The sequence below is a fragment of the Staurois parvus genome, unplaced genomic scaffold (genome assembly GCF_062004578.1).
Source record: "Staurois parvus isolate SC_StPar_1 unplaced genomic scaffold, SC_StPar_1.0 ptg000110l, whole genome shotgun sequence".
In the NCBI taxonomy this organism is placed as follows: domain Eukaryota; kingdom Metazoa; phylum Chordata; class Amphibia; order Anura; family Ranidae; genus Staurois; species Staurois parvus.
The window spans coordinates 206,530-220,985 of record NW_028317906.1 but is presented as its reverse complement, the minus strand read 5'-3'; the positions used below and the strand labels follow the sequence as shown (position 1 = coordinate 220,985).

Sequence of the window (14,456 nt, the reverse complement as noted above, 5' to 3'; positions counted from 1 at the left end):
AAGCTGCTTGCCTATTGCAGATTCAGTCTTCCCAGCCTGGTGCAGGTCTACAATTTTGTTTCTGGTGTCCTTCGACAGCTCTTTGGTCTTCACCATAGTGGAGTTTGGAGTGTGACTGTTTGAGGTTGTGGACAGGTGTCTTTTATACTGATAACAAGTTCAAACAGGTGCCATTGATACAGGTAATGAGTGCAGGACAGAGGAGCCTCTTAAAGAAGAAGGTACAGGTCTGTGAGAGCCAGAAATCTTGCTTGTTTGTAGGTGACCAAATACATATTTTCCACCATAATTTGCAAATAAATTCTTTCCAGATCAGCCAATGTGATTGTCTGGATTTGTTTTCTCATTTTGTCTCTCATAGTTGAGGTCTACCTATGATGCCAATTACAGGCCTCTCTCATCTTTTTAGGTGGGAGAACTTGGACAATTGGTGGCTGACTAAATACTTTTTTGCCCCACTGTAAAGAATATATATATATATACACACACACAGTGCTCAGCATAAATGAGTACACCCCAACAGATTTGTCAGAGCACCTCCTTTACTTTTCTTTCAGAATCAACATTTTCTATGGGACACTATACTACATAATATTCCCACAAATGCCTGTCATTGATTGCAAACAAGATTTGTTAATTTGCACACATAAAAGAGTTTTTCTCCTAACAAATTCATCCAAGACCATGTTGCAGAAATGAATACACGCCAATGAATGTCTTAGGAGCAAAGATAAATTTTAGACAACAAAATCTTAATGAACAAGGATTCAACTCCAGGTGAGTCTACTCATTAAACAGGCATCCTGCAGACAGGTGATTATAAAAGGTCGTTACTTAACAAAGAAAACCCCTCCCATTTCATGCTGTGAGCTATGGGACCACATGGAAGAGAAATGTCACAAGGACTGAGAAAGAAAATCATTTCTTTACACAAGAAAGATCAGAAAAGTTTTACTTATCAGAATACTGTAGCAAACGTGATACAAAAATTGAACAAAGATGGAACTGCAACCATCTCACAGAGACGTCCAGGCTGTCCATGGAAGTTAACTCCCCAGACAGGAGCATCTTCTGGTGAGAGGGGTTGAACAAAATCACCATGCAAGTTCACTTCAGTTAGCTAAAGAAGTAGAAAGCCATACTGGGTGATTGTATCCTGTGACACAATACGGCATACACTGCAGAGAAATGGCATGCATTGTTGTCATCCACGAAGAAAGCCCATACACAAAAAAGCCCACCTAGAATTTGCCAGGGCCTATACTGAAAAAAAAAAGACTACTGGGACTCTGTACTCTGGAGTGGTGAGACCAACATAAATGTTTTTGGAACTGATGGCTTCAAAACTGTATGGTGTCACAAAGGTGAGAAGTACAAAGAAAAATGCATGGTGCCTACTGTGAAACATGGTGGTGGCAGTGTCCTTCTGTGGGGCTGCATGAGTGCTGCTGGTGTCGGGGAGCTGCATTTCATTAATGATATCATGAATTCACAGATGTACGGCTCTATAGTGAAAGAGAAGATGCTCCCATCACTCCATGCCCTTGATCGTCGTGCACTTATCCAACATGACAATGATACAAAGCACACATCTAAGGCCACTGTTACATTTCTGAAGAAAAGGGTGAAATTGATTCAGTGGCCAAGTCTCCTGATCTCAACCCAATCCAACACCTATGGGGGGAATTCTAAAGAGGCAAGTTGAGCATCGCTCTCCATCCATCATCCAGGCTCTACAAAAGGTAGTTCTTGAAGAATGTAAAAAAGATCGATGTTACAATGTCACCAACTTGATCATTCCATGCCTAGAGGACTTGTTGCCGTCCTTATTTTATCATACAAAATACTAGATATAGTTTTTGTTGTGGGGTGGATTCATTTTTGCAGCAACTAATTTGAGTAAAACTGAATATTTTGTAATCTAAGTTATATTATTAACCTTCCTTTCATGTAATGAGCTAAACAAATGGTCTATAAAAACTCAGTTTTGTCAAAATTTTGGAAATTGTTGTTGTGTTCATTGAGATATTGATTAAAATCTTACTTTTCAAAAGGGGTGTACTCATTTATGTTGAACTTGCTTCGAAGGAGGACATCATCATTCCCATCACTCGCACGCAGACCCACAGGGAAAACTTACAGTAGAACTAAAATGATCAAACCTGATTCTGCTGATTAGTCAGTTTTTTCTGGGGTGGAAACACCTTGGCCTGAAGGGTATCCAGAAGAAGGTCCAAAGCTCCAAGCTTTTTGGCAGAAACAGAAGTGACTGATTTTCACGATCCATCCAAAGTCCTCAAAGGGTCCACATTATAATTGACACATTGTATTTCAAGGTCAAAACAGGTCTTGCAGCAGAAAATAGTTTCAGTATATATAGTTACATAGTTAGTCTGGCTGAAAAAAAGACAAAAGTCCATCCAGTTTACCCAAAAAAATAAAAAAAAAATCATAATCCTATACCCACAGTTGATCCAGAGGAAGGCAAAAAAAACCCCCAGCAAAGCACGATCCAATTTGCTCCTGCTGGGGAAAAAATTCCTTCCTGATCCCCCGAGAGGCAATCGGATATTCCCTGGATCAACTTTCCCTATAAAAGTTATATCCAGTTATATTCTGTGTATCCAAGAAAGAATCCAGGACTTTCCTACAGCAATCCACTGAGCTGGCCACAACCAACTCTTGAGGGAGTCTATTCCACATTCTCACAGCTCTTACTGTGAAGAAACCTTTCGGTGTTTGGAGATTACATTTCTTTTCCTCCAGATGTAAAGAGCGCCCCCTTGTCCTCTGTGATGACCTCAGGGGGAAAAACTACACCGAGTTCACTATATGAACCACTGATGTATTATACATGGAGATCATATCCCCCCCTTATGTATTATACATGGAGATCATATCCCCCCCTTATGTATTATACATGGAGATCATATCCCCCTTATGTATTATACATGGAGATCATATCCCCCTTATGTATTATACATGGAGATCATATCCCCCTTATGTATTATACATGGAGATCATATCCCCCCTTACAGTCAGGTCCATAAATATTGGGACATCAACACAATTCTAACATTTTTGGCTCTATACACCACCACAATGGATTTGAAATTAAACGAACAAGATGTGCTTTAACTGCAGACTGTCAGCTTTAATTTGAGGGTATTTACATCCAAATCAGGTGAACGGTGTAGGAATTACAACAGTTTGCATATGTGCCTCCCACTTGTTAAGGGACCAAAAGTAATGGGACAATTGGCTTCTCAGCTGTTCCATGGCCAGGTGTGTGTTATTTCCTCATGATCCCAATTACAAGGAGCAGATAAAAGGTCCAGAGTTCATTTCAAGTGTGCTATTTGCATTTGGAATCTGTTGCTGTCAACTCTCAAAATGAGATCCAAAGAGCTGTCACTATCAGTGAAGCCGTCATTAGGCTGAAAAAACAAAACAAACCCATCAGAGAGATAGAAAAAACATTAGGCGTGGCCAAAACAACTTTTTTGAACATTCTTAAAAAGAAGCAACGCACCGGTGAGCTCAGCAACACCAAAAGACCCGGAAGACCACGGAAAACAACTGTGGTGGATGACCGAAGAATTCTTTCCCTGGTGAAGAAAACACCCTTCACAAGAGTTGGCCAGATCAAGAACACTCTCCAGGAGGTAGGTGTATGTGTGTCAAAGTCACCAATCAAGAGAAGACTTCACCAGAGTGAATACAGAGGGTTCACCACAAGATGGAAACCATTGGTGAGCCTCAAAAACAGGAAGGCCAGATTAGAGTTTGCCAAACAACATCTAAAAAAGCCTTCACAGTTCTGGAACAACATCCTATGGACAGATGAGACCGACATCAACTTGTACCAGAGTGATGGGAAGAGAAGAGTATGGAGAAGGAACTGCTCATGATCCTAAGCATACCACCTCATCAGTGAAGCATGGTGGTGGTAGTGTCATGGCGTGGGCATGTATGGCTGCCAATGGAACTGCTTCTCTTGTATTTATTGATGATGTGACTGCTGACAGAAGCAGCCGGATGAATTGTGAAGTGTTTTGGGAATATTATCTGCTCATATTCAGCCAAATGCTTCACAACTCATTGGACGCTTCACAGTGCAGATGGACAATGACCCAAAGCAGACTGCAAAAGACACCAAAGAGTTTTTTAAGGGAAAGAAGTGGAATGTTATGCAATGGCCAAGTCAGTCACCTGACCTGAATCCGATTGAGCATTTCACTTGCTGAAGACAAAACTGAAGGGAAAATGCCCCAAGAACAAGCAGGAACTGAAGACAGTTGCAGTAGAGGCCTGGCAGAGCATCACCAGGGATGACACCCAGCGTCTGGTGATGTCTATGCGTTCCAGATTTCAGGCTGTAATTGACTGCAAAGGATTTGCAACCAAGTATTAAAAAGTGAAAGTTTGATTTATGATTATTATTCTGTCCCATTACTTTTGGTCCCTTAACAAGTGGGAGGCACATATGCAAACTGTTGTAATTCCTACACCGTTCACCTGATTTGGATGTAAATACCCTCAAATTAAAGCTGGCAGTCTGCAGTTAAAGCACATCTTGTTCGTTTCATTTCAAATCCATTTTGGTGGAGTATAGAGCCAAAAATGTTAGAATTGTGTCGATGTCCCAATATTTATGGACCTGAATGTATGTATTATACATGGAGATCATATCTCCCCCCCCCCCCTTATGTATTATACATGGAGATCATATCCCCCCCCTTATGTATTATACATGGAGATCATATCCCCCCCCTTATGTATTATACATGGAGATCATATCCCCTCTTATGTATTATACATGGAGATCATATCCCCCCCTTATGTATTATACATGGAGATCATATCCCCCCTTATGTATTATACATGGAGATCATATCCCCCCTTATGTATTATACATGGTGATCATATCCCCCTTATGTATTATACATGGAGATCATAAGGAGGCCAATCAGTGATCACATGAATAGGTGGAAGCAAGATGTCACTTCTGACATCATTGCTTACATCATGTGAAATCTGTGAATGATCACAGAGGTCACATGGTACATGGCTATTCACAACAGTCTTGTACCATGTGACAAGCTGTGACCAATCACAGCTCACACAGTATTTCTCAATGGCTGCAAGAATGCAGCCAGAGAGAAGGAGAAATGATTGCTTGTACAGCCTTTATGGATGTAAAAGCAATCAGTGTAAAAAAAAAAAAAAAAAATTTTCATCACCCCCCACAAGTAGTACGGTGTCACTGTACTGCTAGGGTGACAGTATGTTAAAAAGAACAAATATAAAATAGTTTAAAAAATTATAATTTTTGGTTATAAACTAATTTGTTTTTGTTTTTTTTACTAAAAAAAGATAACATAAAATTTTGCAAATCTTGGCCAAAATTTATTCTAAGAAACACTTTAAAAAAATTTTGGACATTTTCATTTATACAGCAAAAAAAAATAAAAATCCCAGTGGTGAATAAATACCACCAAAATAAAGGTTTCTGTCTCAAAAAAAAAAAATGCTAAAAAATTCATATGGGTACAGTGTTGCATGACTGCACAATTCTCATTCAAAGTGTGATAGCACTGAAAGCTGAAAATTGTCCTGGACTGGAAGGGGGAGGAAAGTGTCCGGACCGGAAGGGGGAGGAAAGTGTCCGGACCGGAAGGGGGAGGAAAGTGTCCGGACCGGAAGGGGGAGGAAAGTGTCCGGACCGGAAGGGGGAGGAAAGTGTCCGGACCGGAAGGGGGAGGAAAGTGTCCGGACCGGAAGGGGGAGGAAAGTGTCCAGACCGGAAGGGGGAGGAAAGTGTCCGGACCGGAAGGGGGAGGAAAGTGTCCGGACCGGAAGGGGGAGGAAAGTGTCCGGACCGGAAGGGGGGGAAAGTGTCCGGACTGGAAGGGGGTAATGTGTTAAAGTTGAACTGTAAGTGAGCCCTTCGGGTGGAATTGGGCCGATGTGGGGGGTTTATAGCTCAGTGAGGACCTCCCTTCCGTCATCCATGTGCCTAGTTGTCCATGTCTTCTGTAGGCAGTATAACCCTAGGTTGCTTAGTTCAGGGCTCGATAAATTTGCTTTGAATGTAGGAGCCAGCTAAAAAAGTTGGAAGCCATTTTTTTTTTTAGCACAGCATGGGTTGGCAAGTACCTAGGGCAAGTCCATCGTTGGGCGACAAGCCTCACGCGATGTGATTTGCCGCACGACAAGCACAGCACCACGTTTTAGGTGCTATTGAAAATGGCACCTGAATCTGAGTTTTTGCAATCACAAAACACCCCGGCATTAATGGAGCCCACCATGATTCACACACACACGCGATTCCGGATGCGTTTTCAAACTCACAGATTTGCACAACAGGCTACATATTACGTGTTCCTATTGATGTGGTTCACACGGAGGGGATCCCAATGCATTGTGTTGAGTACCATTATGAAAAGGGTCCTGTGCGTGTTTGTAGTGGTGCATTCCAGGCATGCAAGCGAGAGTAGAGTGGCATGCGGAGATAGGTGTTCACATACGATTGCTATTGAGTGATGTTTTGCGCCACGGGCAACGGAGAGGAGGCCGCCTGGCTCCACGGGCAACGGAAAGGCCGCCTGGCGCCACGGAGAGGCCGCCTGGAGCCACGGGCAACGGAAAGGAGGCCGCCTGGCGCCACGGGCAACGGAAAGGAGGCCGCCTGGCGCCACGGGCAACGGAAAGGAGGCCGCCTGGCGCCACGGGCAACGGAAAGGAGGCCGCCTGGCACCACCGGCAACGGAAAGGAGGCCGCCTGGCGCCACCGGCAACGGAAAGGAGGCCGCCTGGCGCCACGGGCAACAGAAAGGAGGCTGTCGGGCGCCACGGGCAATGGAAAGGAGGCCGTCTGGCGCCACGGGCGACGGAGAGGAGGCTGCCTGGCGCCATGGGCAACGGAGAGGCGGTGTGTGAACCCAGGTGTAACGATTATGTGCAATAGAGACATGGAAGCTGTACGCGACAGCCATCTTGTTAAGGTCTCAGCCGTTTGGTTTGTTTTTCATGAACAATCCCTCCTCCGAAAATAGAATTTGTAGCTGTAAGTTGTAACAACTTCAAAAAGAACCTCTTATCTTAAATAAAACACAAAATAGATGCAGCGCCGGGGCTGTAAAAAGGTTGGTCTTGGCAGGATGTCTATTTTGCAGACACTTTCCTCTGCCCGATCGTAAAACAATACCTCAGTCAGCCATCACACGTGATCTGTTGGGTCATTGGAGCTCTAGAAATGCAGAGCGTGCCATAAACCGGCTATTCCACATTCAATTCATAAAATTCAACAGGAACTGGGCACATTAATATTAGGTATATATTTGGATAGATCATATCATGCCGAACAAATCTAGGTCATACATGACTGTTAGCACATAGGAGAGAGAAGAAAGCAGTCTCTTCCCTCCTGGGTGACAAGGGTAGGTTGTGTTTGGTATCCCTGGGTTTGAAATATAATTCTGAATATTAATCTGCCAGTTTCTAGAATACCACTTGTACACACTGGAAGTTATTAGCATGAAATAGTTGGGACTTGGTCATAAACTTGGTGACCTCCTAGCACCCATCCCCTAAACCGGATGATTGGTCAGTTTTCAGGCGAAACCCCTTTAACCCTTTGAGGACCAAGGGATGTATTTGACCCATGTTTTTAATTGCCTGTATCATCTGATTAAAAACTTAAAATACTTTTTTTTTGGTTTGAGTCAAAATATGAGTTCTTATCAACAAATTGATCTAGACCAGTGGTCGGCAAGCCGCGGCTCTTTACAAGCTTAAATGCGGCTCTTCTGTGTGCCGGGCGCCCGCTCCCCTCCCTCCCTCCTCTCGGACGGCCGCCCGCTCCCCTCCCTCCTCTCGGGAGTCAGGACTCTGCAGCTGTCAGGATGTAGGCGGGGCAGCGTGACGAACTCCTCTCCTCTCACAGTCCGCCCTGAAGACCAGAACGGCGCGGGAAACACGGCGAGAGGAACGCGCGGAGCAAAGGTAAGTGAATTGACACAGGGGGGGACTTGCTATATGGGGGATGAATTGCTATATGGGGGATGTATTTTCAGTTTTAAAAATGTGGCTCTCAAAATAAATTTCAATCGTGGTTTTGGCGAGATTTGGCTCAGTTGAAAAAAAAAGGTTGCCCACCACTGATCTAGACTGACAGGCCTGGTGATGGGAACTCTCATTTAACATCAATCAGGAAACATCTAAACGGACGCGAGAGCCAAGGCAACATTTTTGCTCAGACAATTGGACTCTGCTAAACCAAGGACTTTGCAAGTATTCTGCTTTCTGAAATCCTTTTATTTCTGTTGCTTTATTTTTCTCTTTATATCATTTTCTGAAAATATTTTAATTGCACCATTTTTACCTTTTTAGTAATAAACTATCTGGAAAAAAGTGTTGGAACGGTCTCTAAAGCTTTTCATGCAAACTAAAGAATCCCTGTCTCTTGAAGAGCGCTCCTGTATGTAATCCTCTGAACATCCCTGTCTGTGGTGACCGTGTGTAATGCCCCTCTGAATAATCCTCTGCAACACACTGTCACCACATACGGATATTCAGAAGATTACACACGGTCACCACAGACAGGGATATTCAGAGGATTATTACAGTCACGACAGGAATATTCAGAAGATTATTACACACTGTCACCACAGACAGGGATTGTCAAAGGATTATTACACAGTCACCGCAGACAGGGATATTCAGAGGATTATTACACACTGTCACCGCAGACAAGGATATTCAGAGGATTATTACACACTGTCACCGCAGACAGGGATATTCAGAGGATTACTACACACTGTCACCGCAGACAGGGATATTCAGAGGATTACTACACACTGTCACCGCAGACAGGGATATTCAGAGGATTACTACACACTGTCACCGCAGACAGGGATATTCAGAGGATTACTACACACTGTCACCGCAGACAGGGATATTCAGAGGATTACTACACACTGTCACCGCAGACAGGGATATTCAGAGGATTATTACACACTGTCACCACAGACAGGGATATTCTGAGGATTATTACACACCGTCACCACAGACAGGGATATTAGAGGATTATTACACACCGTCACCACAGACAGGGATATCAGAGGATTATTACACACTGTCACCGCAGACAGGGATATTAGAGGATTATTACACACTGTCACCGTAGACAGGGATATCAGAGGATTATTACACACCGTCACCACAGACAGGGATATTCTGAGGATTATTACACACCGTCACCACAGACAGGGATATTCAGACACTTATGCTAATCGTGTTATTGCTAAGATTTGCGTTTCCTCCTCTGTAAAAAGGTGGTGGTGGCAGTGTGAAGGGTTAATTGCATAACCTGACCCAGTAACAAACGCTCTCAGGCAGCTGGCACAGACTGTGGTCCCGCGAGCTGGAAAATCTTTGTGCAGGGTGAAGCTGAGAGTGGCATTGTTACGCAAGTGAGAGCGCGGTGCGAGATCGGCTGGTCATTTGTCAAGAGTTGGTGAGAATGGCAGGGGTCGGGCACCGCACTCCACAACACCAGGCTCCAATTTATAGTAGCCATGGCGAACTTGGGATTTGTCGAGCCTTGGCTTATTCATCATCAATCCCCGCAGTGGACAATATAGAAACCAAAAACTTTTCCTTTTTCAGAATTGGCATACAAGAAAGACTTATTTTCTCTGCATCAGACGACACACAAAAGGCAAAAGAGACGGAATGTGAAATAGATGGAATTTTATTCTAATAGCTTTAATTACAGTGCTTGTTTGTCCAAATGAAAACAAGTTTACAAAACAGTTTGATTACGATTCGTTTACTGAAAGCAATAAGATTCCACATCACTAAATGAACCGGCTCGCACAGGTCCTTACGTTCCACCGAGTTCCAGCGTTTCAGTGTTGATCAGAAGAGGAATAAAAAAAAAAAAAAAAGTTTTGTTATCAAATGGCAAATCTGAGCCTTGCAGCAAGAGGCATGCCGCCGGGAATGATTCCAGACAGGAGAGATGTCTGCGTTCTCATATGGAATGAATGCATATGGGGGGGGGGGTTGTAGGCAATTGGTTACTGGTCTGTGTAAGAGTTGTAGAAAGGATCGGGATCAGGGCTGCGTAATGCGACTGAGGATTCTGGGAACACAGCCATCTCACCAGGAGCGCTGGACAGTGCACTCAGCTATGGTTTGGGAACTTCACTGACAAACCGATCTGAAGAAGTGGCTGGCAGGCAGTCACGTGGGCACCAAAGCCTGTCATCTGCATTGGACAGCCTTATCCAGAAGGCCACGAAATTCAACAGCACCAAAAATGTGTAAACACTTCAGTAAAATCTGTGTAGTTAAAGAAAAAAAAAAAAAAAGCCTTTCCGCTTTGCGAGGTCAAAGTGCATATCCAGCCAAAAGCTCACATTAAGGCCCCTTTCACATGGGAGGCCCAGTCGGGTCTGCCTGTCAGACCCTTCCTTGTCCTCTAAGGGTAGCCAGAATGTAAACAGACTTGTGTCCATTTATACCCAAAAGAAAAAAAAAAAAAAAAAAAAAAAAAAAAAAAGAGGGGCGCCATCTGAATGCAGTACGTAGGAAAAATGTAATGCGCCACAATGAAAAAAAACTCACTTTATCATTGTGGTCCATGCAGTTTCCTGCGTACTGCACTCAGATGGCGCCTCTCTTTTTGCATACAGAGCTGGCTTACTCCGGGATGGCTGCTGTCTGATGCGGTTACTAGCCATAGACTTTATAGGGACTTATGGACATAGAAGACGACATTAGTGCGCCGAGATCTCTCCTCTATTCATGTCCATTTATAACCGGCTACCTCTGAAACCAAAAACGGAAGGGGGATCCGTTCCCCTCCGTCTGGCAGTCTGGTGTAAAACAGACAGCCGGTTTATACCGACTGCCCATATAGGAGAGTGGGCGGTGTCCGCTCTGCTTAAGCGGAGCAGACAGACCTCTGTCATCCGCCTGCACAGAGGGGGATCAGCGGACAGAATCCTGGCTGGGAGTGCGCCCCATGTGAAATGGGCCTTAACCCCTTGGCGCCTCCTGGCCCTTTAAGGGTTCCAGGGTTTTAGGGTCATGTGACCTCCGTGATTCTCGGTCACATGATCAGGAAAGGTCCCAATCGAAACCTTTCCTTGACCTTTTTAATAGATCGCAAATGTGCAGCCGCTCGGCGTCTAGGCCCAGATGCTGGAAGGCCACACATTTGCGTTCGGCCGGCGCTAAGAGGTTAAGCAGGGAAGGATCAGATTTCTCTGGGGCTTCAAAAGAAATGTCCCTTCTTGCCACAGTGACAACTCTCACCATACAGGAAGTGAGGGAAACTCTCCCAACAGCAGATTAGTAGAGAAGCTGAAACCGCAGCAAGCTTTGACTTCATCTGCAGAAACCGTAGTTACGAGTAGAAATCGATCAAAATGGAGCATTTTAATGCCTTTTTCAGTACCAGCGATTCCAATCCTCCTCCGCTCTGGGCAAAGTTTTAGCCGGACATGCATTGAAGAAGGTAGGGACTAACAGAAGCACAAACGTTATGGCAGATCAGATGTGTACAGCTTCTACAAAGCGATATGCCACCTAGCTGAAGCAGCCACGTCATTGGATGCCATAAAACCGCCAACTGCTTTTTCGTGAGCAACAATCGCTGCCGTGACCACTTGCCATAAGCCACCTTCAAAAGCATTTGTCAGTGTAAGAATTGTTAAACCCCTTCTGCTGGCCGTACGTATACATGTGGCAGCACAGAGGTGGGCTTTTTTATTTTTTTCGGTGCTGCCACATATATGCACACAGGTGTTGCCAATTTGATCTTTGAGCACGCTCCGTTATGCACCCCCTCAGTATGGTCACTGCACTGTCGCCAACAGCTCCTGGACTTCCAGACATAACCCAAAGCCAAAGCTACTCCCCACCCCCATTGTAAGTCTCTTCTATCCAACCCTGTAAAGAAAAGACCTGTATACTTTCCTGTTCTGACGCCGCTCTGGTCTCCAGCGGCAGCAACCGTGTGCAGGAGAGAAAGCCAACAACGGTTGGGAGACGATATTACCCATAGACTTACTATGGGGCATCTCGCCAGCTGCCCCGAATGCACAGAAGCCCCCCGCTGACAGCTCATCCTGGGACCGGAGCGGCTTCACAATAGGAAAGTATACGGATCTTTTCTTCACAGTGTTGGGGGTGGGGATAGGTTTTGCATTACGACTGGAATTCCACTTTAAAAAAAATGGAGGGCCGGGAGGCTGGGCTCCCAATCACACGATACCTGTAACAGCCAATCACATAATGGAGAAGCCCATGTAATACCTCTGGAAGTTACAATGTCTTAATGAAGGCAAGTGGGCGTCGGGAAGGGGTAAAGCATGTGAAGGTTCAAGTCCCCTATCCTCTTCTATTATGATCAGCACAGCTGCAGAGTCCCAATCGCTTTAAAAAAGAAAATAAACAAAAAAGGGCCGACGTTACTTTACAATTTTTTGTAACTGAATTTCCAGTGCAATTAAAAAAAAAAAAAAAAAATTGCTCACTTTCCGTACTCTCGAGGCTGGTTGGTTAGCATTGTACGGTTTTAATCTACAAAAGTCGTCACTCGAGCACAAACAGAAGCACAGAAGCGGCAAAAACGCAGACAGATCCAGTGGCGCGATTAGAGAGGACCTGTTCATCATGCAAAAGGGAATTTAGCGTCCCGTTTAACCCCTAAAATATGAATCTTCACCAGCTCCCATTTTTTTTTTTTTAAACTGATTTCTAAAGCAGTCTCCAAAACGTTGACCAGCTTAAAAAATAATAAAAATGTTGTAACACGCCGTCGCCTTTTGGTTAGAAAGGGACTAAATGCACGCACCTGTTGGCATGTGAGGTAAACTGGCAAAAGGGGGGGGGGGAAGGTAGCAAAACGATAAATTGTGCAGCCTCGATCACACACAAATCTTGTGATTTCACCTGCCTTCCAGTACTAGACGGTGATCTGATACGTTAAAAAAGAAAAAAAAAAAATGTAATATTGCATAGGAGTACCAGAAACTGCCTCATTGAAGAAACACAAAAACAAAAAAAAAAACTATTTACATTAAATAAGACACCTAACTGTGTTCAGGCTCTTCATTGCCACATGTACAGCATGGTATGATGCATACTGCGTGGGAGAGGGTTTGGGAATGAAGTACTGCTTCCAGCACTCAAGACCGCAAAGTTGACCAGTTTGCCACATTAAAAGAGAAGCAAATAGGGAGTAGGAAGGCATGAAGAGGAGATGAGGTGGGGAGAAAAAACAAAAACAAAAAAAAAAAAACTTAAACCCAAGAAAAAAAAAAAAAAATATATATATGATTGGTGGTTTTTATTTCTGGTTCCGGAGCTGATTGGACAGCCAATCCAGTCCTTCATAGAGACCATCTCCACTAGTTGCACAAGTTGCCTGGATGTACCAGTTTCTATGACGGAGGGAGTGCAGTCCTAGCTTGTCGGTTATTTCCGCTGCATTCATCGCGTTCGGCAGATCCTGCAAAAGGTTACAGAAAAGCATCGACTTTTAGGGGAACTTTGTAACGAAAGATTGCTTAGTAAGACTACACACACCCTGTACATCAGGGATTCTAGCCTGTCACATGACTCAAACTTCTACAACAGATTTATTCCAAAACAGCAGTGTAAAAAAAAACAAAAAAAAAAATAAAATAAAAATATATATATATCTTTTTTTTTTGCTTTTTTTTTTTGCTTTAATGATTTGTTCCGCCACCAGCCTCTGCAATTATTAAATTTATAAAAAGAAAAAACCCACAATTTATATATATATATATATATATATATATATATATATATATATATATATATATATATATATAGTTTTTATTTTTTTATTTGTTCTGCTTTAATGATTTGTTCCGCCTCCAGCCTCTGCAATTATTAAATTGTATTTAAAAAAAAAAAACACACACAAATTATATATATATATCTATATCCATAGATATTTTCTGTGGTTTTTTTTTTTTTAATAAAATTTAATAATTGCAGAGACTGGAGGTGGAACAAATCATTAAAGCAAAAAAAAAAATAAATAAATAAATAAATTTTTATATATATATATATATATATATATATATATATATATATATATATATATATATATATATATCTATCTATATCTATCTTTTTTTTGCTTTAATGATTTGTTCCACCACCAGCATCTGCAATTATTAAATTTATAAAAAAAAAAACAAAAATTATAGTACATACATATACATATACATATATATATATACATATATATATATACATACATACATACATATATACATACATATATATATATATTTAAAAATAAAATTTAAAAAGCACATTGTTGCCAAGAAGCCCCATTCATCGGCTTGGGGACAATTAGCCCCACCCTCATCCTAGTCATACAACAGCAATTCTGATGCCACTCA

The 14,456-nt window shown here is 42.9% G+C and overlaps 1 protein-coding gene across 1 annotated transcript in view; it reads right to left on the bottom strand.

Annotated features, from left to right (window-relative positions):
* Positions 1 to 9,741: 9,741 nt before the first annotated feature.
* Positions 9,742 to 14,456, bottom strand: part of ARF1 (ARF GTPase 1) — a 33,370-nt gene continuing 28,655 nt past the window's right edge. Inside the window, exon 5 of the mRNA XM_089671638.1 lies at positions 9,742 to 13,528. Within this exon, the coding sequence (XP_089527764.1) occupies positions 13,367 to 13,528 (162 nt within the window). The 3' untranslated portion in view covers positions 9,742 to 13,366. The remainder of the gene's footprint in view (positions 13,529 to 14,456) is intronic.